We start from the raw sequence: 27,214 nt of genomic DNA, 5'->3' as shown, positions 1-27,214 counted from the left end.
ACTCATTCTCCTTCCTAACAGAGTGATGATAACAGAGTCTACCCAAGGTAGGCATTGTAACATCCCGATTTTTGGGCCTAGAAGTACTAGAAATAGCCTGAATGGGATAGGCTACCAGACCCCTTTTTAGTAGAGGTCTTAAAGATGAGAAAGAAAGTTAAAGCAGTTTTAGGGACTAAACTGCAAAGTGAATGTTTTAAGGGGCTAAAGGGTAATCAAAGTTAGAGGCTCCGGTAAAGTCTCAAAGGCCCAGAAAGAGAAAAGAGGCTAGATACAGACCAAAGGTTAAGTTAGAAGCCTCAAAGAGATTGTTTTATGAGGTTGAGCCTAAGCAGGGGTAAAACCGTAAATTCAGAAAGTTACGGCCATCAGGGGTAAAAATGGAAAGTACTTAGAAAATTCTAAGAAAATCCCAGAAAATGGGAAATAATATTCTAAGACTCTTTTGTGAAGAGAGATGATGAAAATACCCCTGAGGTAACTTAAAAAGAATTTATAAGTTTATGGCTCAATTTGAGATGTAGAGGTAGATTTAATTGTTTGAGTCATAAGAAAACCTCATAAAATTATGGTAAAATAGGGATGTATGATCTAAGAGACTGTAGAAAATTATAAAATTAGTCTCATCCCCAGAAGACCAGCAAGATGGCTTTAAGAATACTTAAAAGCCAGTTGTGCCGAAAAAGGGCATTTTAAAGAATGATTTTTAAGTGGGGCTACAGGTTGAGTTATGACCTGAGAAAATTCACAGATTTTCTCTAGAATATGAGGAATTTTATGATATTTTGGATGAATTTTTGGAGCTCTGGATTGAATAAAATGCTCCAGTCAAATATTAAATAATTTTGTCCCCTAAATAGGAGACAAAACCAAAGAAAATATCTAAGAGCCATCATGACGATGCTGAGTCAGCGTGCTGAGTCACCAAACATAATCATGACACTTACGAGTCATCATGCTGAGTCACCAAAAGATATTTATGGACAGCATAAAAATCAGAACGTAGTATGGGAATATTTTAGACAGTCTTTTGTCTACCCGTTATAGTGAAATCTCTACTGCATGACTCAGTAAGGTTAAGTAGCCCGTCAGTAGAGCTAATTATTTTTCCCTCTGCTCCTCTAAGGTGGCACCATATATGTACTTAATTAAGATGAGAAAATAGTGTCAGAACATGTCCTGGTGGTACAGGGTAAGTCAGGACCCGAAAAGTATCCGATACGGTGCAAGATTGGCTTGATAGGTGGAGAAATAATTAAGAAAATATTTTTGCACGAATTTCTATTTATTTTCTCCCTATTTTAATGCCATAAATGATGAAAGGACATGAAAGTGACAAGTGTACGGTTAGATGAGAAAAAGAAAATATTACGTGTACGGCTAGATGGAAGACACGTGTACGGTCGGATGCAAGACACGTGTGCGGTCGGATTAAAGACATGTGGCTTGATGATGTAAGCATGATGTCATCATGATGAGGTAAGCATGATGTCATAGGACACTTGTCACCATAAGATCAAAAGAGAAAATGGACGGTCCAGATCGAGCCACGTATTTTTAAGATCAACGGTCCAGATTCAGTCTGTTTTTCTATAAATACCCCCTCCCCTCCCTACCATTTCATCCAAGCATAAGGAATCCATGGGGAAGTTCTTGCAAAATGGTTTCTAGAGAGAGAAAGAAGAGGGAGAAAGAAAGGCCAAGTGGTTCCAAGCCAGATCAAACTCTAAAACAAGGTATGTGATGGTTATAGCACCTGATTTCATGCCTATTTCGGATGAGTTACTGTGTGTATCTGATTCTGAAATTTTGCATGCTTAAAGTACATTCTATGAGCTTTACATCCATAGGTATAACACTTCATTTGGATATGTGTACGATTTATGGTGATTTTTCAAAGTTAGGGTTTGAAATCTGGAAACAGTGTTGAACTTTTGGAAGAGTTTCGAGTTCCGTACAGTTCCGGTACTGTTAGGTGTAGAATTGGTTCCTGAAACTATTTTTCCCTTAAATTTAACTTAAGGAGCTTTCAGTGAGACTTGGAACCACTCAATTTGGATTTTTCTAGAATTAATTATGAATTTTCAAAGTTGAGTAAAAATTCTGGAAATTCTGCATGAACAGTACCCGCGAAGCAAAATTTCCAGATTTGGTATTCTTGAATCTAAGGCCATCTAAAGTGGTCCTAATTGACAAGAAATGGATCTTAAGGATGGGAAATGATAAGATTTATATTAGAAAAGTTAGAAAGAAAACCCTAAGACTAAGAGAAAGGGTTGAGGTTCAAGAAAGCTAGTCTTGAACTTTATGTAATCTAATAGTCCTAATAGATTGTATGATCAATGTGACTATGTTTAGGACCTTTGAAACATCCAAGAGGATGTTTGGCGATGTTGACCGAATGTCCACATGGTTGGAAAGACCAGGGAATCACACGAAAAGCAAGGGGAAAGCCATGTTACAAGATAGTGAACTTACCTATACTGTGTGCTTGATATGTATGCTTGCATGATGTGATTGTGTTGCCATGATGTGACTAAGCTATGATGAAATGTTTGCAAAGTTATGTTTACAAGTTTATGTTATGTTTTGCCTTGGCAATATGTTATGGAAGCATGAAATGCTTTAGCTTACTTTCCATGGCATTCATGTGTTAATGTTATAACATGTCATGCATGTGCATTATGTCTTGCATGCTTATGGGTAGTGTTTGCTACTGAGATTCTTCTGAATCTCACCCCTCCCTAACCAACCATTTAGGTCAATCAATGATGGGCAATAATGGCATGAGAAGCAAGGAGAAGTAAGCGGAGAATTATTCTTGTTAATGGATGAGACTGTTGATGAATGTATAATTCTCCTATTATATAATTTATGTTATGGATGCCTATGATGCCATGTATTTAATTGTAATGTTTACGGCATGAATGAAAATGTATGAGAATGAATGGGAAAGAGTAATCCCAAGTTATGTATGTCAAAGAAATAAAAAGAATTATAGTAAAGAGATGTTAAGGGATAAAACGTAGGTCCTGGAGTAGTGAGTTTGTAGCTCCAGTTTGACCTATCAAACGAGTGAGTTAGGTCATAAGATTTGGCAAGCAATGAGATCTGATGTTTCTCTTTAAAGTGAAGGATAGTTTGCCCGATTCCAATAACTGAGCAGAAAGTTATGCCTTTCCAAAGTTAGGCAAAAATACAGTAAAATTCGAAAATGACCAAATGAACAGTAACTTTTTCAAAGGAAATTGAGCTCGAATTTCAAGGCAATCAGTTCAGAAACTATTTTTCCTCAAAATTTTATCCAAAGAGCTTTCTGTAGAACTTGGAATCACTCAATTTTGATTTTTCTACAATTAGTTATAACTTTTCGAAGTTTGTCACATTTTAAGGTGACAATGAATAGTAACCCGTAAATGAAAATTTTCAAAGTTGATTTTTCATCAATTGTAGCCTTCAAAAGTGATTCCAAATGCTTCCGCAAGGAAAGTTAATTGATTTAAACATGAGGTGTTACAGTCATAGTTCTTTCCAACATTCATCACTGATGTTAAGTCTTGGGAGACTATCGTATAGTATTTTCTGCTCTTTGGATAAGTTAGGAGCTGCTTCTTCTTCCTCCAACCAATCATTCATGAGCTTATCCAAATCCCGTACTTGTACTAGGGTTTCTTCCTTCCCCATTAGTTTAGCTTTGTAAGAAATTTTGGGATTTTCCACTGTTTTTGATCTCTGGTTTTGACCCCTGTGCTCCACCATCACCACTGAGAGATGCTCTGTTTTCTTGGTTCTACGAAGGTTTTGGCATCCTCACTTCCGGTTTCTCTCCATTCGCATCAACATTCATTTTATCTCCCTCCATTTTCTTAATATTGCATCCCTTAATCTCATCCTCCTCCTTAGTTGATTCAGAAGTGCCCCTCGGTTGCTCGCCATGCTCGAAGGAATCACTTGGTTGCATACCGTTTCTCTCCCTACGTTTCTCACTCATCGTTCTCATAGATTTTGATTTATGGAATTTGATTTGTGGTTTAGAAATTTTGAAAGTATTTTCTTTGGTCATTTACCCAAAACAAAAAGATAAATTAAAAAAATATTTCAAATTGCATTATTTGCGATAGTTATTTTTTTTGGGTTAAAGTGCAAATATGCTCGTCAACTTTCTACCTCAAAGCGACTTTCATGAGTGCAAATTTTGCCCCATCAATGCATTATTTTTTTTTTGGCAATTATCATTACTGTAAAAAACCCTCTACCTTCAAGACATTTTAACCCATCACAAAACCTCTACTATGGTAGAAAAGGAAAGCTGTTAATACGAGCTACCATAGTAGAAGGAAAAATTCATATTTTTAGAAATTGACTTTCAAACTCGGGTCAACCCGATAGACGTTGCATGCAACTATAATAATCCATTCATATCTACTGGGCCTCCGAGCCTCCGGCCCGGGTAAACACATACATCAAAATCAGCCCATCCAATTCGTTTTCAACCATATAACAAAGTTCCATAAAATAATGGCAATGGCCTCCGGCCAACAAAACGAGTAGATAATGTATTCTCCAATTTACAATAAGGCCGGGAATCAAAATATTTCAAGAAAACCCTAGCTGTGGCAATATACAACTATCCATACATAAATAAAGCTAGAGGCCTAAAGCTAACCAAGCTCAAGCCTCCGCGTCTCTTCCCGAAAGCCCACGCCTAGAACCTTCACCTGAAAACATTGTAAACCACGGGGTGAGACAAAGTCCCAGTAACCAGCCTTTCCAATACTAGGTACTACTAAATAGGTGCTCGTGAGGTGTCAAGTGGGGCAGTTCACAAATCATATATATATACATTGATAGCCACAACAATTTATGCAAGTGAAATGATGCAATCCCATCAACCAAATCCCTCACTTTGGGGGATTTTCAGGAGCCGAACCCGGCCTATCCCTCACTATGGGGGACGTAAGGAGCCATAAAGGCCTATCCCTCACTCTGGGGGACGTAATGAGCCCGAAGGCCTATCCCTCACTATGGGGGACGTAAAGAGCCAACCATCATGCATTAATGGAGGCCTTACCACGTGGTAGTAACTATCGAACTCTCACCAAATTTCCCAAGTAATGCATCATGCTCAAATCATAATCAAGAGTAATAATCATTTCACAATTAACCTCATTCAGTGGCATATCTTTCACAATTCCGCAAATTCATTCATCATAAATCCAAACCCCACAAGACGGTTTTCCATTTTTTATATACAACATATAGTTCGAACACAATTACTAATTGGAGCACAAAACACAAATCTACTCACAATACCACAAAAGCAAGTACTAAGGATTGGAAAGTGGTTACCTCTCGCCTGAGCAAGGAATAACAACCAACAAAGTGGCCCCGCGCACCACCAAGACTCACAACCGGTCTACACAAGCACACAAACACACAACCAACATATATTAGCTCTCAAACTAATAATGTGGCCAAAACAACACTTGGGGACACAAAATTCCTATCTCCCATCAAAACTCTACCCAACTCAAGGGGTATATCTATCAAAACAACACTCCAAAGTCCTCAAAGTCTATTAAAACATCAAGTCTCCTTCCAAGCATCAATTAGAGTTCAAACCTCAAGGACCCACTATAGGAATTCAACCTCCAACAACCCATTTGAGCAATTAAGGTTCCAACAACAAATTCTAAACCGATTAAACATCCAATTTAACCCTCCTTAACATAACCCAATTCACAAAACTCAAAATCAATCTCTACATTATCATCCTCAATCCCAAATCATCCAATTCCATAAACCCTAACTCCAAAATTCAAGATTCTTTAAATCCAAGGAAACTACACCGATTAAATACTTAAACTAACCCAATGCAATCAATTAAACTCAAAACAATCGGTCAAAAACCTCAATTCCATCACAACCTAGAAATTCCTAGGGTTCCACCAAAAATCCTCATAAATTCCATGGAATTTCAAGAAAGAAAGAAGATTAGAGGTTAAAATCACTTACTTGAGGTAATGGATCCTTAGAAATGTCTTTCCCAAGCCTTAAAACAGAAACCCTAGCAGAGCTCCTCTCTCCTCCTTCAGATTTTCCAATTTTCGCACATCTGAACCCTCCAGCGATTATATAGAATCGCGACCTTTCGCCGCGGCGAACTCCATCTTCGCCGCGGCGAACTAATCCCGAGAGGAATTACTCGCCTGAAAAACCGACTTCGCCGCGGCGAACCCCAATCTTCGCCGCGGCGAAAGCTTCCCGAGAGGAAACTCTCGCTCGCCCAGACAACCTTCGCCGCGGCATACCCTACCTTCGCCGCGGCGAAACCTTCCCGAGAGGGAAGCCTCGCTCACCTGAACAACTTCGCCGCGGCCAAACCTGCCCGAAAGACATAGCCTACTAGGAACTCCCGGTTCGCCGCGGCGAAGTTTACATACCCTGAGAGGGGTACGTTCACCTATTCCTCCAACAAACCTCAAATCCAACCCAAACACCAAGATCAAGATTAAATCACTAATCTATCCTCAAAATCAACCCAAAGGATGCCATTAAAACCCGATCAAACTTAGGATGTTACAATTACAGTATTTTAACATTAATGTTATTTTTTTGATAATAAGAAAAAATTCTTACAATTTTAAATTGAGAAAATCCTAAGATAATTACGGTTGAATTTCAAAATTTTAAATAAGAAATTACTGTAAAACTATGTTATTATTTACTTTTCAAGTGTAATCATTTTCTTTACGAGAATAATAATCAATACTAATTTGAAATTTTAGAATTTAACAGTTATTTTTTTTAATTTCTAAAATAAATTTACAATTGAGAGGGGAAAAAAAAACTTTATCAACCGAAGTCACCCGATGTACCCACCATGGCACCAATGCGTTGGGAGCATGGATCTATCCGACATCCAGCTGCCCCGGAAATTCTCGGCATCGTGGCAATTCAAGCTTCTGCGTCTGCGTCTGCGCCTCCTCTTTCTTCTTCTAGGGTTGTCAGTATGGCCTCCGATCAACATTACATTCCCATGTTTTAAAATCAAGTTCAGGTTTCGATCAATCTTCCCGACTTTTTTGTAATTACAAAACAATGGCCACCACATTGAAGACAATCTCTGCCGCTCTCAAACTCATCGACACAAAGAAGGATAACCTCAGGAAGGCCTATGATGATCTCCATGCTCACTCACAGCTCCTCTCTTCCTTCTCCCTCTCATGGTCTGAAATCGATTCTCACTTCACTTCTATCCAGAATTCTCTTACTCAACGTTTTCATCTCCTCGAGTCCCTCGAATGCCAGGGTAGCCAACCTAGTTCATCAACTTCACCCATTCCCATGCCTGCGCAGAATCCAAATGACCCGACCCAGACCACCAAAGATCCGTTACCGTCATCTTCACGGCCGTCAAGTCAAAATCAAAAGCTCCCTGTTGATCCATCTGCATCGCCGAATCCACCGAATCAAAATGGAGCAAATGTTGTACCCAAAAACTTCATTGAATCGAGTTCGGTGATGCCTAGATACGAGTTGAGTACTCTGTGCGAGAAGATGGATGGAAAGGGGTTGAGGCAGTATGTTATTGTTCATGCGAAAGAGAAGACTGCCATTCAGGCCGAGCTTCCAGGGGCCTTACGCTGTGCTCCAGACCCAGCTGCGATGGTTCTGGATTCTCTTGATGGGTTTTATGGGGTAACTGACCCAAGGGATATGGAACAACGTAAGTTTAGGAGGGCCTGCATTGTATTAATGGAACAGTTGAGGGTTTTATCTCCAAATATAGGATTCAAAGTGAGAGAACGAGCCAAGATGGTGGCCTCAGAGTGGAAAGCAAGTTTGTGGACCGATGGCGCAAAGACGTTAGAGGCATTGGGCTTTTTGCATTTTGTGGTGGCATATGGGTTGCTTTCTGAAGTCAGCATGGATGAACTTGTTGATTTCACTGCTATGGCTGCTAACAACGATGAGGTTCCCCAGCTATGCCGAACTATTGGTTTGACAGAGAAAATTCCTGGTAAGATAAGTTTCAGTTGCATTCTTGAAGAAATATGGATAATAAGCTAGAATTATGGTCGATTATTTGAACATTAGTATGCAATAGCACTGATTTATGGATGTGTATGTTGACGTTGGAATATTAGTTTTCCTGATCAATGGTCTCTGCATGAGACACGGGGTCTGATTAGTATATGAGATTTTAAGTATGGCAGCGGGTGTGTTAAAAGAGGAAATACAAAAAATGTGTAGGTGGGCGCGGCGGGGAGGCGGTGAAAACATTGGTTAGCATTGTACTCCTTCTGTTTATTTTTATAAGAGACAACTGGTTAAAATTAGTTAAGAGACAATAAATATGTTAAAATGTAACTTTTCGGCACAAAATACCCTCATTCATGTGAGAATTAAATAGAATGACATGGGTAATATGAGTAATTGAAGGGGTTGAAATGGGAAATCACCAAACAAAATTTGAGACAACTTCTAAATGTTTCTTATGAAAAGGAACATATCATACTTCACAATTGTCTTTTGTAAAAAAGGACGGAGGGAGTATCATCTAAAGGTGCTGTAATATATTATGAGCTTGAAAAGTTCTGTCACCATTGGTTATTTTTTCTCTTTAAAATTTTCCCATTTACAAGCATAACATTTTGTGAAGCGCTTTTCTATGTTGATAAAGTGTTGGTGTAATAAGTGGTGTCATTTTTTCTTACTTTTATTGGAAAGGCAATTATCATTTCAATTATACAGATCTTGTTCAGAAACTTGTTGATAAGGGCAAGCATGTTTTGGCTGTCAAGTATATCTTTGAGTTTAGTCTTGCTGAGAAGATCCCACCAGTTCCCATCCTGAAAGCTTGTGTGGACGAGGCTAATAAACTTGCTAAAAGACTTCTCCAGGAAGGGAAATCACTGGTATGTAGGTCTCCTGATTGGTGTCTCAAACAGGGGGTCAACTGAGTCATTCCAATATTTATTGATCCATTTTTGCAGAATGAGGCCACAGCAAGAGAAACTCATGCTCTGAAATCAGTAATAAAGGTTATTGAGAGTCATAACCTTGAATCTCAATATCCACCGGCAATCCTTGAGCAGCAAATAGTGCAACTGAACATGCAGAAGGCAGATAGGAAACGTGCTCCACCACCTTCTGTAAAGCCTCCTCCTGAGTCTAAGCCTCAACAGCAGCAAAAGACAAAGAAGCAGAAGCAGCAGCAGCAAATTGGAAAGAAGCACCCTCATCCTCAGACATCAGCCCAACTTGGTCCTATGGCTGTCCAGAAGATTGTTTCTGTTGCCAATTCAGCATTGCACCAGTACCAACAGCCTCTGGTCCAACCTACAGGTTTGTTGCCAGAACAATTGAATTCATACATGAGCTCACAAGCTGTGCCATATGGAATGGTGGGTCAAACCTCCACCGTTTCTCCCTATACAGGTCCTTCTGTTGGGCCTTACGGTTTTGCTGGTGTCCCAATGGGGTCCAGTGGCAATCCAACTCCAGGTGGTTCACACCTATATTCAGAGCCAAATTTGCAGTCTGCATATTATGACAGAACCACTACTTATAGTGGTTATGGTCTTCAACAATATTACCAGTCTCTCTATCCTCAATAGTTCAGGGATTTGCTTCTAATTGCACTGAACTCTTGGGGTGGTATTACAGTCTCTTTCTGACTTTGCACTGCTGGTGTCTGGTTACCAGTATCACCGTGATCAAAAGACAGGAATTAGATTCAGTAATTAAGAATTGTGAGGGAATGCATAGTTTCACAATTTTGATTACTTGAATCAGTTTGTATCTAGTAGATTACTTTTAAGTTATGGTCTGCCAAACTTCTCTGCTCTTTTCTGAATGGAAATTGGCGCTAGGATTTTAAAAGTAAGAGCTCCATGGATAGAACCATTTTATATTTATATTAGCTAGTTTTGCTTGAGAATCACTTACCAAGTGAGTCTCCCGCTGGCTCACTGTAACATATATTTTCATCAGCAAGGCCAAAAGTATAAAAAGATCATTTTGTTTAAAGGCTAGCAAGGGTAGAACTTTGTCAAAATTTCTATCTATGCTCGAAGCTACCTGAATGTTGCTTCCCTTTATTCTTGACTTCCTTTGGTTGTCTCTGCCTTTAAACATAGGTTACCTTTATATTTTCCTCCTTTGACATCAAATTCCCAAAAGAAATATGGTAATTTGTTTCCTATAACACGAGACCTTTCATTTTGTGTATTATATGTTCCTTTCAGCTTGGTATTCCCACTTCTCTCTCATTCTTATGCACCTTGTCTATCTGAGGATGGCAAAGGTGTTCTTTTGTGCTGCTTGCTTGCTTGCTGTCCTCTCATGAAGTTGTCTTTCTTCTCTCACCATCTCTCTGTCTCTCTCTATTACTGGTCATGTTTGCTTGGAATGCTCCTAATTTTGGACTGGGATTTTTATTGAATTGAAAAAAGAAATGTGCTTTTTTCCATTTGAGTTTGTGTGGCATAAATTTTTCCTTTGCTATAATTTTCTGTCTTAGAATTTGACATTGTAAATGATTATTTTATCCATAATTATGTCGAGATTTTTTTATTTAAAAAGATTTGACCAGCATTTTTATGTCAAGATTCTCGGCTTTGACAGTGAAGCATGATTGATATAGGTTATGTTTAGTTCTGTAATTATCAACTTTATCTGGGAGTATGATGGGTACTCAAGTAGGATAGAGTGCTCTCCCTTAAAAGTTAAGTTGGATAACTAACCTACTTAAGTACTTCATAGGGTTGCCTATACTACTCAATGTGAGGCTAAGGAATCCATATTACCCTGTTCTCAATTGATGTGCGTAGAACTGGGGTAAAAAATTGGAGCTGTAGCAAGAATAAAGGGAGAGGTGGAAGAAGATATATAAGGAGGAAAGAGATGGCTTACAGGCCAAGAAAGTTTTTATTAACTATTGATCAAAGAAGGTTCCCTAACCTAAATTTCTTAGGGCTTTGGATGGAGCCCAAAAGATAATATTTTTAAAATGAGATATGCTAATTACTAATCCTGACAACACATTACAATCCTAACAAAACCAATTAAACAAATAAAATTCTAGCAAGATAAGATATAACAATTTAAATAACATAAAATGTATTAAGATATTAAAATTATATTGTAATTATATTTAATTAATTGAAATGCCCTTTATCTCATATAAATCTTATTTTTGATAATATTTATAGTAATCCTTAATTTATGAATAATTAGTATTTTCTTATCTTTTTTCATCATATGTTGCCCAAAGCTGACTGTGAGGGTGCCTCAACCTGAACATCTCAGTGCACCCATACTACTCAATGTGTCATTGTGGGAATGTGAGTAAGCAATACGTATTTCTGTCTCAGATTATGTTATCACAATGCATGCAACAATCGGGTTGTCAACGTAGAACATGGATACTTTTCACTCGTGGCTTCTGAGTGATGAGCAGAACTAACTCAAATTGAAAGACCTGCTTTTTTAGACATAGACGGTGACTGATGAAACGTCATAACCCCTTGTAGTGTCTGTTGGTTCATGCTATCAATCGTTTGTTCTTTAATAGCTGTTATCCCATTCAAGTATAACTTTGTTCGTAGGTGAATTTCATGGGGCAATTTGGATTTCTAGAGTCAGCAATTGAGTCGCATTTTGCTTGAAGTTGTTTTTCCATCACCCCATTATGGGCTTCTATATATGTATTCCTTTTTGGAGTAAGCTATTCTGATTTTACTATCACACTTATTATTGATAATGCTTCAAAACAGCAATAACCAACAGAGATTGGTCTCCATAGATGATCCTATTCCTGTGTCTATTGATGCCCCTACATGGAAATGATCACTTCTTGGATGAAGTTAGATCAGGACATCAGGCCTCTTTATCACTCAACTTCCACACTTTTTTGCATTGGTTTAAACCACTAGAATGTTGTAAGATTGTTCTAGCAGTCACTTCAGAGGCACTGGAACACAGTTTACCACCATACCTTTGTATCCAAATGTAGTTTCAAAGTTTTTGGATTTTGTGTGCCTCAAGGTTTAATGTTTCACCTAGGAGTCGGGGGTTACAACAGAAGAGCAAAACTGAAGCTTGAGTCATTTGATGTTTCCAAATTTGTTACCTAGCATTACCATGAAAAACTTACATGGTCTGCTGATATACGATTTTATAGCCTCGTTTAAACAGCAAATCTGCCGGACCTACACCTGATCATGTCATCATATTAGCTTCACTGCATTTTCTATGCAGGTGGATAGTAAATCATGATTGGGTAATACAATTTTTTTATTAGGGGCCACCCCCATTTTTGGTCATTGTGAGTGTTGTGAGGTGCCATTGAACCAAGAGTTTCTTAAAGGGGAGTTTGGCATTCCATATAAGCACTAAAAAAAAGTTTCATGTAAGTTGAAACAAAATTCTTCTCACATAGTTACCTTGAACTCCATAAAATCATTTCTGAAAGGCTAATCCAAACACCGCTTACAAATTGATTTAATATGTGGAAACATCTGAGTGTGCATGTGTGCTGCTGATACTTAACTTCTTAGATGTTTAAGTAGCTGTCTGTTTGGTTCAGTTTACTTATCTTAGTAGAACAGGTGATAGAAGTTCATATTACTGCTTAGAGCAGTCTGATTCTATGCCAGTCTTCTGATAGACATGACCACTCCCGGAGTTTTTCTTCATTTATTATTCTCTGGCATCTGGAATCTCCTTTCATGGGCTCTAACCAGAGAAATTTACTGGCTCTGTACATGCTTCGTCGGCTCATGATTTTTCTTTCTCCTTTCCATTAATTTATGACCGTTTAGGACGGGGAAGTAGCCAAAAAATCTACTGGGAAAAATCAGTATTGTGGTCACTTAAGAGGCATCGAATTTTCACATTTTAGTTATATCCCTACTTTTATGTAGTTGGTGTCAGAGTAATAGAAAAAGATGCGACTTTGTTTCAAGATTTTATTTTTGGGATTATTACAATGAGATCTCAAAAAAAAAAAAAAACCAGTAAATAATGGCTGTTGTTGCAATCTGTTTTGTTGTCATTGGATTTGTTGAGTAATTATATTTTTTGAGACTTCACAGCAATTCTTTGTGTTTTATTTGTAGCTCATGATATCTTGTTGATGATTTGGAATGTAACAATTTAGTGTCTAAGAACTCATTTTATACTTGAAGCCAGTCTCCAACTTTCTTGCCAATTGGAAGCATAATAAATAACCCCCAGATTTTTTTTTTAAGACAAAAGCACGAGTTAAAATGATGAAGAGAGGAAAGTTTAAGGGATATAAAATTGATACCTTGAGATTATATGCATCGACTTGAAAATTTAGGAGGGTTTACCATCAAGTTTTAAAAGTAGAAGTGGCTATTTGGACATGGTTGAGAAAATTTTTATGTAATTTAGGCTTAATTTAGTTAATAATTGGCAGAGGTCCGAACTCTTTATTAGAAAATTTTCAAATAAAGACCCTGAAAAATTATAAATTGGAATTTATAATTTTTCAGGGATTAGGTTAGCAAATGTTTTATAAAAAACCAAATTAAATTATAAGTTACTATTATAATAACAAGTCTGCAACTAAAAATAATAAGTTCAAATAGGAGGGCAATTTGGTTTTTGTACATAATATTTACTAATTCATATTTAAAATTTTCTGGTTGCAATTTTTTTAAAATTTTAGAACTCAAATTGTAATTTTATATTTTTTAGGGTCTTTATTTGTGAGTTTTTCAATAAAAATTTTGGACCTCTATCAATTTTATGATGAATCTAATTTTAAAGAATGTTATTAAAATATGTTCTAATAATGTGAAAGCAAACTTGTCAACATACTCTTTCCCAAGATCATTACAGCATTACCAAGAAAAATTGACATCATTCTTATTCTTTTTAGTTGTGATTGAAAGGTGAAGCAACACTTAATTTTGGATTTCCAATGAATGAAGGAGTCAAAATATGATTACATTTAGATTGATACACTTAAATTTCCAGTCAACTATTTTAGATACGATTAGTTGGTGATGTTAAATATTAAACCAAAAAATTTACATCAAATGTTTATCCCGTGTTTTGACTAACTACTGTACTTAATGTGATTATCTTGTGTAGTTTGGTTTTAAAAAAACAAAGGAGTTATCATGAGATTGATTCAAAAGAAGAAGAACAAAAATAGAGAAATAAAAACTTGCAAGATCAAATAGGAATATCAAGATTTAAATTCTTAGATTTGATATTGAAGGTTACTATGTTCAATTAGAAGTTAATGAGGCCTAATTGGAAGTCTTGAGTCACCTTTCATTTAAACTCAAATATAAACTTTAGTTTTTACATGTATTTCTCGAGTTCATTTTTGAGTTTCATGCTTCTCCAGCACTTTATCGAGAAATCACATGATATATTATACTCTGTTCTTCATTCAGCTCTGACAAATATTCAGTATTTCTCAAATATCTCATAAACTACAAATCCGTTTAAAGTAAAGCTTGATTCATATGAAATTAGACTCAACACGGTTCATGGACACCAAGATCAACTTCGGTGAGTTTCATATGAAGGGGATATGCTGCTCGAAAAATGGTACTAAGGTTTCACGATTTGTTCTTGACTTCTAGTCATTATGGTAAAGATAACTTTGAAAACTACAACAAATTTTAGAGTGGAATTTGTCGCGTTGAAAAGTAGATTCAAAGAGCTTTCTAGCAATAGCTGATTTGTAACATTTGGAGTTGAACTAAAAGATTTTTGATCACTTAAAGTTAACCTTTATTTTGTTTGCATCAGAAGTTTTGTTACAAGATTCCTTACTCAAAAATGTTATTAAGAATCTGTCTACTTGAGTAACAACTTGAGTTAAGGACCTTTAATTGAAGGATCTGATTCAAGAGACCAATAAGCTTCTCGAGTAGTCTACTCTAAAGTTATCAAGAGAACTCACACTAAAATTATCAAGTAAAATCCTTTTCGATAAGGAACTCAAGTGATGTCTTGCTTGCAAACTTACTTTTCAATACTAAAAGTTTTCTAAAGAGATTTTCTTGATAACATTATCACTAAATCTATTTATTGATCAAGTTATTAAGAAATTCATCTCCTGATAAGCTACCCGAGTTCTTGGCTTTAATATATCTAAGTCTTCCTTTTTATTAACGATAGACTTCTTGAGAGCAATGTTTTGAAATCCCTTTACTCTATACAAGCTTTTTTTAATAAACTTCTCTAGAAATATCTTCTCGATTATGGCTTCGAGTTTTGAGTTCTCCAGATCTTAGCTTAGCAAGTACTTTCTTTTGAAGTTTTCGAATGCCTTATTGATAAGCCTGCTTCTTGAAAACTTTATCAAGATTATTTAGTCTGACAAATTTAATCTCTTGGATAACTTAAGGATTTTGTATTTTAATTCAAGGCCATGATCATCCTTTGATTTTAATGAATTGATAAGCTACTTATGACATGCTTTGAGCAAGATTATTGTAGGATTAAAGGCTCAACGGAAAAAGTGACAATGGTTAGCTACTTTATATTAGAAGTTTCCAATAGTTAGTTTCAACAGTTATATTCTTCAAGCTAAACGAGAAAAAGATACTCAATGATCAAATACCCAATATCAACTATAAATATAAAGAGCATTCGAAGTCAGAGTAAAGAAGAGAGCCTGAGCTTGTAATGTCAAAGTGCTGAAATGCCGAATCAACATATCTTTATTTAGAGTTCCAAGAGAATACTCTCTTTCCTTGTGCTTCAGGGATTATGCACATATAATTGTGAGATAGAAAAGAGAGTTTCCTATGTGCCTGAGAGTCAGTTGTCACTTCTTTGAGAGAAGAATTATTTGAGTTTCGTTCTAATCATCGGATTGTAATCTTACGGTATGTAAGAGGAAGTGAATCTTTACAAGTGTAAGGGAGGACTGTGTGAGATTTTTATGCATTGTAGTAGTTTTTAAGTAACTGTGGAAAACTTGAGGGAGTTGTAGTGTTTTTCAAATACCTGACTAAAAGTTGATGGGATAGTGGATTGAAAATCTCAGGTGGAGCGTGGAGACTGGACGTAGATCTATTGAGAGACCAAACCAGAATAAATCACAGTTTGTATCTTCTCTTCTCTTACCTCTTTATATTTTCAACTAAACTATTGTACTTATCTGATTAAGCTGTTTTTGTTCGTTATTTTTATACTCTTGAGTTTCTTATGGTTTTCATTATACTGCAAAAAAAATTTTGTTTTTAATCAACACCCAATTCACTCTTCTTGAGTAATCAACCATTCTAGCAAACTGCAATTATTCATAACTTTGGAGAACTTTAGTTACTCTTTTTGGTTATTTTTATCCAAACTTTTAGTTGTATTTGAGGTTATTTGTTTTTTTAAAAGGTTTTTGAAAAATAATGTCAACGCTCCTTTTTTTTTTTGGCATCTAAACTAAATTTACATTTTTTCTTGGATCACAATAAATTTTTTTTAATAATAAATAACTCGATATGTTAAATAAAATTAAAATAATTTATTATTATTCATTTAGTATTTAAAAATTGATGTGATATCAATAGAAAATCAATTCATATATCATTATTGATTTACTTTGTATTGAACTAATTTTTTTTTTAATACACCAACATGAGAGGCTTTGTCAACTTATATGGTTCTTTTAAACATTTTTTGCATCCAAAAGTTTATATTTGTATTCTTTTTTCCCCCAATTTTTTCCATTTTGGACATCCAAAGAGTCCTTGAATCCAGTTTACAATTGTGTGAAGTTTTGTGTAACACCTCAATTTTTCTAACATACTTTTACGCTACACCATGGTATGTAACAATTTAAATCCCTTAAAACAAAACTATATCATGGCATGAAGAGTTTGACATTAATTTAGGAAGAATTACAATGAGGTCCCATGTAAGAAAAAAAAATTACAAAACAAGTTTTAAAAGTTGTTATTCTCCACTCTAGAACTTGTTATTACAGGCTGCTTAGGTTGTTATTAAACTTTTTAGTATTTATTTCTCTTATATGGGACTTGATTGTAATTCTCCCTTAATTTTAATGGATAAAAAAGATTAAAGCCCAATATGTACTATCTATGGTTCTTAATATAAAAATTAGATAACTAATTTGTGAATATTAAGAAAATAAGTTAGTTATTTGTAATAAAAAATATTTTTTCTCCAAATACCCCTATTAATCACGGGCATTGAAGTTACTCTTATTGAAAACTCTTTACATGTGTATTACTATAAGAATTATTTGAGAGCAAAATGAATAAATATTGGAGACAAAGTGAGTCATGGCCAATATTTTAAAAGCCGGACTGGATATCGAGACGGAAATGTCAACGGATCACTGTTTTTATGGTTCGAATGGTCGCACCAATGGTTGAACCGGTAATGTAATAAGTAAATAAAATATATTATATATGTATATAATGCATGTAAAAATAAAGTGTTCAATAAATTAAAAAATAAATAGTCATACACAAAATAAACAAAGTAGATTAACAACATATTGCATAAAAGAAATTAAAATAGAATTTAAAAGATAAATAAAAATAATTATTATGAACAAATATTTCCTAATATAATAATGAAATTTCAAAAAGAAATTAAAGATTAAAGAATAAATTAACAAAGCCAAGCATTCTGTACCGTGTTGAACATTTTTTCAAAAATTTCAAAATATGGGAGTGGAAATTTTGAGGTATTTATATGTATAATATTTATCTAATACATAATTCTTCTACTTATTAAAGATAAAATACCTGAATAGGCATAGGACATATGATGGGGAAAAAAGGATAGGAGTAGGACAAAAGCTGCGAAGCTTTTTCTTCCTGTTAGTTTAATTGATTTTGTTTTATATTTCTCTTAACACCCCCAAAAAAAAAGATGTGGATGGCCCAAAAAAGAGCCCATTTATTTACTAGCAGCTTCCTAACCTAAATCTTACTTGATTCACAGGGGTTTTCTTCTTTGTTTCAGGTTTCAATTTATGGCCGCCGACGTTGTTCATCCGCCTCCACCCCTGTTCCGTTTTTGTACTTCTGTTATGTTAATTAGTGCTTGCCAAGTATCAACTATCATCCATTTTCCACTATTACGAAAGATAAAAGAGGTATAATCGTTGATCTGTAATATTCTTTCTTACTATCTCCCCTTCATTCTTCCCCATCTCCTTCCTCTTCACAGGCTGAACCATTCCATTTTGCTTTTTTTTCAAAACAAGCATGAACTGTCCAGTTTTGTTAAAATCATTCCTGTTCGCGGCTCAAATTCGGCTCCCAGCTAAAGTCCAGTTTTGAGTGGGTCAACACAGTCCAACCCCTCAAATGGTCCAAACATAAAAAACGAGCCGTTCAACTTAGCAGTTGCCGGCCAGACCGGTCTGACCATCCGGTCCGATTTGGCTTTTAAATCATTAGTCATTGCCTTATTTAGGACTAAGTTAAATGACCAACTAACTCATATATTAAAAATCATAGATAGTATTAAAAGATATACAATGTTAACGGAAAGGAAACCATGCAATCTTAAAATAATAAAATGTAACATAATACTCTTCCGGTCTTAAATGTAAGACCCTTATATTAGTGTATAAGGGTCTTATATTTAGGATCGGAGGAGTATTACGATAGCAGAAAAGGATTTATAATAATTTGGAGTTGCATAATAGCATAAAGACACCAGCCTAGATCAGCAAAATCACACCTGGACCTTACACCAACTATAATAAACCCAAAGAAAAAAACAGGCACCAGTTCAAACCAGCAAAAACTTCATACATCCACCATTGGCCATTCAACCACACTATGCTATACACTTCCAATAATGAAAATAAACATTAAGTTTTGAATATTATTATAAACCACTGAAACATATATACTTCCTTCATCCAGAGACACTTATTCAAAACCATAAATAGCTTCGAAAGTCATCGTTTACTTAAAAAAAAAAATCCATATATGTTTGAACATAATCAACTACTTAAACAAACCTCCCTTATATCCTTCTTAAAATCTTAACTGAACCCATGAACTACCATAACGACAACATATTTGTTGGAGTCATTTTTGGTTCGCATCATTGTAGTGAGATTTATACCATCCAAAATAGTTTCAGTGGTTTAAATTTAAAATTTTCAATTGATAGATTTTAAATAAAATTTTTTGGGCGAAAACTCACAGTTAAGAGATAATATTTATTTAGATTATCTACACATTAAAATATTAAACTATTAAAAATGAGATTCATAGTGTTCAATGTTCCCATCCAAAGACAATGGAGTTTTGATAAATCCTTTTGAAAATTCAATTAAATTAGAGTTGTCTATTGAATATTCACTTTCCTCACTTGTCTGTTCTCTCCTCTCTTTTTTTTTTTTTCCCTTCCTACTAATCAGCTAGGAGTCCTTCAAAAGATTCATCGTTAGCAGGCTAAGGTGGAATACTTGTTATCTTTTCGGAAGCTATTCTTTTTTCTTGTGATGAGAAAAACACACAACTTATGCCTATGGCTTATAGGTAGTGAGAATATTTTCTCAATACTTGCAAAAATCTTTGAAGAAACAAAGTAAGTATATGGCAGAGACACCAAAATTATTAATGTGGAAAACCCTTTAATGTAATGGTAAAAATCACAGGTCATCCAGAGTAAAGAAAACCTGAGTTCCATTATGGGAAGAACTCAATATCTCTCACTTGAAAATGACATATTGGATGTTGTGAACCTCCTGATGAAATTTCAGTATTGATCCAACAGTTAACAAATATGTAAGTACTTATTTACTGAGACTGTCCTGTGAAGATACAAAAATAGCTTTCTCTCTTCTTTTCTCTCAAATGGCTGCTCTTTTTCTTTCAATAATACCCCTCTCCCTTAACCCTAGTTTGCCCCTCTCCGCTTTAAGAAGTGAGACTCAAATGGGTTTCAAATAGTGGACATTTCTCTACATAGGAAGAGTCCAAAACCCAACAACGTAGGCTCTCTCATTTCTCTCCACGAAGTTTTTTCTCTCTCCATGCTGTACCCTTGATTTGCTTCTTGGAACTTTCATCTCTTTTTTACTTTTTCATAATTTGTTCCTTATCAATTTGTTAGTTCCTTATCACTTTTACTAGGGTTGATTTTTTTTATTGATTTTTTTACCCATTTTTGAATATTATGATTTTGAGGTTTTTTTTTTGGATTGAGCTAGTGTTTAATTTATCAATTCACCGTGGAACCAACTGATCTAATTTTACTTTTTTGTTTATCGTTTTTTTAATTTTTTATTAATGTAAGTTCTTTTATTATAAGTTAAAAAATCTAGCCAAAAATAACTTGGAAAGCGTCAAAAATAGTTTTAATTTTCAGGTACACCTCTTGAGTGTGTGTGTGGGATTTAGTTGTTTCATTTTCTCTGTGCCCTGAATGCCATTTGTCAACACATTATGATGTGCCCTTGTAGAATCCACGTAAGCAGCTTCTAGACTAGACTTTTCTAGCTATATAAAGACTGACTAGAGCTTCACGGTAAATTGCCCGGAGAGCTTCTATAACTAAAATGTAAATATTTAATTACACACTTCAAAATCCACTTATAAGAATCATAATTATTTTTTACAATTATAAAAATTAATTAAAAATTTTCATACATATTAAGATAAAAATATTTTCTATAAGTAACCTAAATGAAACATAAAAATAAAGTTCCCATTGAAAACTAGAAAAGCTTCTTAAAATTTACAGAAAAAAAGAACTAAAACCACCGTTATGATGAAGATCACAGAGAGAAGTTATAATTCAGTTTGCAACGTAAGAAGCAGAAACAAATATTAGCTAAGTATGAAAAAACGTAAATAAAAGAAAAGGCTAATTAAGAAGTAGATAGAATAGTACCTCTAGCTGTATTATTTGCCATCCCCAAGGAAGTCGATGATGAAAAGAAAGTTGACTTAATTACTGATTAGGTTATTCCATCATCTAAATGTCTATTAGTAACATGAACTTCACTGTGTTAATATTATATTGCAAAGTTGTTATTACTTGTGTAATGTGTGAACAAGCAATCATTGAAGACCTTCTTAACTGATTCACCTGGTCATCCTCACCATTGCTTCTTGGCCACCACGAAAGTCACCATCCTCCTTTGTATGACAAGCCCCTGCTCCTTCTGCTTTGACTATCCCTCTCCTCCTTCTCGCTCTCTCACTAGTATCGACCAACAACGAAGGCTGCTAATCACTCCTCTTCATAGCTCCAACCTTCAGATTTCGATATTGTGGCATTTAACTATCTAACTCAGCCCGGATCACGGCACAATTTTGACTGCAGAGCATCTACCTCTGGTAGTGGAGGCACCAGGTACAAGTTGATGTTGCTAGCTAAGCTTCTAATCTCGAGGTCGCCCTGTATTACGATTCCTCCTGAGTTGAGTCCAAAGTTGTTTCTAGAGTCCTAAGTTGAGTCCATGGTTGTTTCTAGAGTTACCAGTGCTTCTGTCCAACATGAAGGTAAGCTTGTCTTGGTTTTCTTCATGGGATTTTGGTGTATTTCTTTGTCTCGAAATGCAGTTGGTTGGGTGAATTTGAAATAGGCAGATTTGTGTCAGCTTTAATGTTGTGTTTGGTGCCTGAGGGGGAAACTAGGGAAAGTAGATTCTTGGCGAAAATTTCATGTTAAACTTTTGTTATTTTCACCTTCCTTTCCTGCAAACTGATGTCACAGCAAAATTCTAACATCGAGCATCTACCTTTGGCTTGTGGAGGCACCAAGTACAAGCTGATGTTACCAGCTAAGCTTCCGATCTCAAGGCCCACTGTATTATGTTTCCTCCCGAGTTGAATTCAAAGTCATTTATAGAGTTACTGGTGCTTCTATCCAACATGAAGGTTAGCTTGGTTTTTTTCCATGGGGTTTTGGTGTATTTCTTTGTCTCGAACTGTAGCTTGCTGAGTGAATTTGAAAGTGGGGATTTGGGTCAGCTTTGATGTTGTGTTTGGTGGCTGATGGGGAAATTAGGAAAAGTGGATTCCTGGTGAAAATTTAATGTTGAAATTTTGTTATTTTCACCTTACTTTCCTGCAAACACTCAGCAACCAAACATGTCATATTTGAGTCTATTCATCTCTCAGTAATGATTATTCTCCTTGAAGCTTTTGTTGTCGGGGGCGATGTTTTGACAAGAATAACTTAAAGGGCCTGACTTAAACATTTTTGAGCTAAAGATTCTCTGTTTACAAATTATGCTCCTTTCATCTCATGGCAATAGTTTTACTTTATCAAATTATCTTTGTATAATCTATATACATAAATTGTGAGACTGCCTTTTTCTTTTAAAAAAAAAAACAAAAGAAAATGTTGTCTTACATTATTTTTCTTCCCTACATAGGGGAAGAAAAAATTGTACATTAGATTACATACTCAATGTATAAAGAACTGGAATGCATATATAGGCACAATTTAAAAAGTAATAATTTATTATTTATACCTCCAATAATCATGGATTAGAGCTTTATTTAAAGCTTAAAATGTCCTCTCTATAACCAATGCAAAAGCTTTAATAGCAAAATAATATCATGCATGTGATCCCTAACATATTCCAGTTTTTAAAGTTGCATTGTTTCGATTAAAAAAAAAAACATTAGATCATGGTTTCCACTACAATAATAAGTGAAACCATTTAAAAATATTATTATGACTTATAAAAAAAATTAGAGAGGTACGTGAAAAATCTTATCAATGATCCAACCTCAAACTAAAGAATTTTACTTATGTGGATACTAGCGCACCATTTGTGTGATACCAGTAGAGCCAGCGGGTGTTGGTTCAAGAAGCAACGCCTATAATTAAATTACTAAAAAAAATAATTAAATATGAGATCTTAAATTTGTAATTAGTGAGTTTTCTTTTCCCAATTCAAATAAGGATCCTCATTCATGAGCATAACGATGAGCATCCTGTACTCATCACTATAATGCAATCTACACCTTTCAAAATTCAATGTAGATAGTAATATTAAAAAAAAGGCTTTTTTTTTTTGGATTAATTCAATCCAAGCATCACCACAAGAATGTCATTTGCCTACAAATTTAATCCAAAATTATACGCTACCAATATTGTAACAACTCATAGACTAACACAAGGGTGCGTGTTACTCTTTACTACAAACCAAAATATATCCATACAACTAATGACATTATGATAAATATTTGCTTACACGCACCCATGGACCAATCATGCGCATGCCATAAGGAAAGCAAAGGCCAGGATAGATTCAAAGACATCAAGGATTTGAAATACTTGCGTTTCATCATGATAAGTCTCATTATTTTCATATATTCTTCTATCTAAACTTGGTCTTTTGTCACTTGCAATTATCTAATATGGGCTAAGTTAGAAGTTATTGTGCATTAGGGGTATTATTGTTTATTTAGCATATAACTGTGTTCTTTGATAGATTTTAGGTATAACTGTGATTAACATATGATTCTCCCCTGTGCTTGGTTGACTATGAGCTTAATTTCAATATGCAAGTACCATGTGGACAACGCTCATCGGTTGTATTTTCTATGCTCTTTACTACAGCGAATAGAGCATTTCTGAAGGAAGTGAAACACTTAACCAAACAATGTTGTTTTGGGAGCATTCATCATGGCATTCACTACGGCAAACGAGCGAAAATTTAGATTTTAATTCCAAAATGTGCGAACTCATGGGGAGACCTCTAGCTTTCACTTTCTCCTCTTTCAGATTGATTCCCTCATTGTCTCTCAACTTACCATATTCCTACACCAACTTTCCCTGATTCTCATAATTCAATCGATTAATTCTTCTCCATTCACCTTCTCCTCTCAAACCCACTCTACTCCTTTGGTTTCCATAGCTTAAGTTCACTTAAACTGTTTTGTAGCTAGATTTTTGATCATCAGTGGCTAGAAGCTCCTTCCAAGGGTGCTTGGAGATGCTAGCCTGAGTTCCTAATTAAGCTCATAGGGGAGTTCAATATCTTAATTTCACTTTCTACTAATTTCTATGTATTTCTTGTGATTTCTAGGTTACTACGAATTGTAATGATTATACATTGGATTGAGGATTGTATCTAGATTTCTACTATGATCTGAACTGTGATATACTTGTGTTGAATTTGTACTTTTGGTTATTCAATTGGACAATAGCACTTGTATATGTTATTCAATTGATCGCCTATTAGTTTTCTTAAGATCAATTGACTTAGCTTGCTAGGGTTGTAGGGGAACACAAGCTAAATACTTAAAGCAATTCTAGTGGACAAGTTAATTCTAGGTGTCTAGGTTTACTCTGGAAGTTAGGAATGTTAGCAGAGGAGACATCCTTGGCTTGTGGTTAGTTAAGTAAGAACTCCATCCAATTAAACTAGGAAGGCTAGCTAGTTAATTCAATTGCCTAGGATGTTCATATCATTGCATCACATCTTCACTCATTTCGTTTTGGAAACTATAAAAATTAGATCGTTTAGCTTAGTCTTTAATTGATTCCTACACATATGAATACTTTCCACACATTACACTTAGTTAATTTGATATTTATCATTAAATTACTAGGACACATTTATGCTCCAATAAGTGAGATGCCACAAGTTAGTGCCAATATTTTGCATTTAACTTAGTTTTTAATTTGGTATACTCACGACATGACTCATTACATCACAATGTAATTATCCCAACATCTCAAACCCATACCAAAATAAATCAAGAAAGGCATACCAAAATCCATACAACACGCATGCACTTACTGCTAGGCTAATCCATCTATACACCGGGCAAAATGCTATGATGTCTATGGTACTCATCTAATCCTTAATGTAAGAGCTACTTATTTGTGTAGATTACAAAAGTTAAGAAAATTACTTAATTCTAACAAATATGATATTATCTCCCTAAAATATTAGAAATCAAATAGATTAAGGTCTTATATTCATGGCCAGAACCATTATCCTGACTAGGTTTTTTACTTTAGCGCTGGAGGTGTACCATGTGTACAATCATGACATATGCATGAAAAAGCTTGAACTCCTTAGAGAAATCAATTTCCAAATGTCTTGATTTTGTTAGCGTTAGAGTCTCATCACCAAAATGATGATTGTGAATGGTTGGGAATGGAATGTAATGCTGGTCATCAGGAATATGCTAGGGACAATATTAAGGAGACTGAAATGAAATTTTCTATTTGACAAAGCACAAATAAAATTGAAAAAGATTGAAATGCCCCTATAGAAAATTGTCTTCTTTTCCCCTCTCCCTTTCTTCTTTCTCCCTCCCAATAGCAAAACAAAATCAAAGATAATTGCAGATACACACACATGCCGGACTTCATCTCCACTAAAATCAAAATCAAAATTAAAACCTACACATTTAAACCTCAAAGTTAGAAACACATATTTTATTATCACAGACAAAAACAGATGATGAAGAACCAAAGGAACAAAGATTTGATGGCTGCCTTTCTCAGCTTTGAGAAAGATCCATCAATAATAATTTCGTAGAAGAACTAGAAGTAGAGATGTTTTTGTTCTTCATCCCATATATTGTGCCTTCCTTTGCCAAAAAGCAAAGGGAGTTTTATATTCTTATAGAACTGAAGGGACATTACTGATATTTGTTTTTATAATATTATATAAAACCTTTTATAAAAAAAAAGAGTTTTATCTTGAGGAGTTGCTTAGTCCTCTCCAATTTGTCGTAATAATTTACTGTTTTACTAATTATTCTGCCAACCACTCATTAATTTATTAATACCCTTTATTGCGTTGATATATTTTTCATTTAAATGTAGAAATATTAAGACGAGAAAGCAATAATTTAATGAACTTCAAAGACAATATTACAAAATTATTAAAATTTGAACAAATTTAAAAGCATCACCTAACTCCTACAAAACATTTTAATACTGTAAATAATTACAATGTTTTTTTTTTGCCAAAAAAAATTTAGAAGGTTTTTGTACTAAAGATGGTATATGGGGAGTATTTGAATTTAGGGAAAATTTAGGTTATTTGTTCCAAAAAAAGGGGACATTTTAGTTTAGCCGATCATGGGTACTTAATTTTTATTTGCCCCCAAAAAAAATCTAAAATTTCACTGCACCCAAGGACTTATGCTTCTGGTCTTATTTATAAGTTATTTTCATCATATTTTACATAGATAAAAAAAAACTTTATATTTCATTAACTCTCATTTAAAATTCAACAAAATTTTTAACTTTATCCCTGTTTAATATACATTATACCTCATATAAATAAAGTCAACACAATAATAAATAAAGGGTAAAATTATGTATCCATAAAAAAAATTTCTCTTAATGTCCTATAAATAGGACAAAAAATATCTTCTCTCTGCCTTATAAATAGGACTAAAGGAGTATATGAAATTAAATTTTGTGGGTGAAAAGATGCCCTTGCTCTAATTGTAAATGGTTATATTTCTCTTGTGAATCACCTTATATTGGTTGTTAATTTTCATAATTTACTTGTGAATTATAACTCCCTCACTTATTGTGAATTATTTTAGTTATAAATGGTCATACTCCTCTTATGAATTTTCTTATCTTCATTGTAAATTTTAGTATTCCACTTATGAATTTTGATTTCTTGACTTACTGTGAATTCTAACTCCACTTGTAAATAATCTTATTTTAGTTGTATATGGTCGTATTCTTCTTAAAAATCACCTTATATTTGTTGTACAATCTCGTATTCCACTTATGATCTGAAATGCTTGACTTATTTTGAATTATTCAAGTTGTAAATGGTCATATTTCTCTTGTGAATTCTCTTGTCTTGATCAGAAATTAATTCTCATATTCCACTTGTGAATTAGTTTTTCTTGTTTCTCTCTTTGTAAGGTTATTATTGCCTTTTTACCCTAGGAATTAATTTTGCTTTACGCCCAAAGGGGTGTAGTGAAATTTCAAAATTATATGGGGCCGTTTTAAAATAAATTTCCTATAGGGAGACTAAATGAAATTCTCCCTTTCGAATTTATTCGTTTGAAACGAGTGACTTACTATAATGAGCACTCATAAGTCATAACATGAATTGATTACTAGATGCAACGTGGTTAAAATTTAATATCCTAATAATGAGGAGTGAAAGTTGAAAGTGATATATCACATTAAAAAATTTACATAAACCATTTTTTATCTTTTGTCCATACCTAATAATAAGGCATAAGGGCAGCCTTCTTTT

At 34.6% G+C, this 27,214-nt stretch overlaps 1 protein-coding gene and 1 long non-coding RNA gene across 3 annotated transcripts; both read left to right on the top strand.

The window, feature by feature from the left end:
* The first annotated feature begins 6,844 nt into the window (after window positions 1-6,844).
* On the top strand, window positions 6,845-10,213 carry LOC114717518 (truncated FRIGIDA-like protein 1). Of its 2 annotated transcripts, XM_028902675.1 has the most exons (4): window positions 6,845-8,023; window positions 8,758-8,921; window positions 9,000-9,351; window positions 9,445-10,213. In XM_028902675.1, the coding sequence occupies exons 1-4, from the start codon at window positions 7,102-7,104 to the stop codon at window positions 9,621-9,623; spliced, it is 1,617 nt and encodes a 538-aa protein (XP_028758508.1). In that variant the 5' UTR covers window positions 6,845-7,101; the 3' UTR covers window positions 9,624-10,213. The 2 variants fall into 2 exon arrangements, with proteins under 2 accessions (XP_028758508.1, XP_028758507.1); XM_028902674.1 differs by having other exon boundaries at window positions 9,000-10,213.
* A 10,151-nt stretch (window positions 10,214-20,364) lies between these two features.
* Window positions 20,365-22,144, top strand: LOC114717509 (uncharacterized). The gene is made up of 2 exons (XR_003737717.1): window positions 20,365-21,354; window positions 21,718-22,144. It is a non-coding gene; the product is annotated as an uncharacterized LOC114717509 (long non-coding RNA).
* The last annotated feature ends 5,070 nt before the right edge of the window (window positions 22,145-27,214 follow it).

This window comes from Neltuma alba, unplaced genomic scaffold (assembly GCF_004799145.2).
Source record: "Neltuma alba isolate B1F8T4 unplaced genomic scaffold, ASM479914v2 tig00011740_pilon, whole genome shotgun sequence".
NCBI classification, from domain to species: Eukaryota; Viridiplantae; Streptophyta; class Magnoliopsida; order Fabales; family Fabaceae; genus Neltuma; species Neltuma alba.
This window is presented reverse-complemented; position numbering and strand designations above follow the sequence as displayed.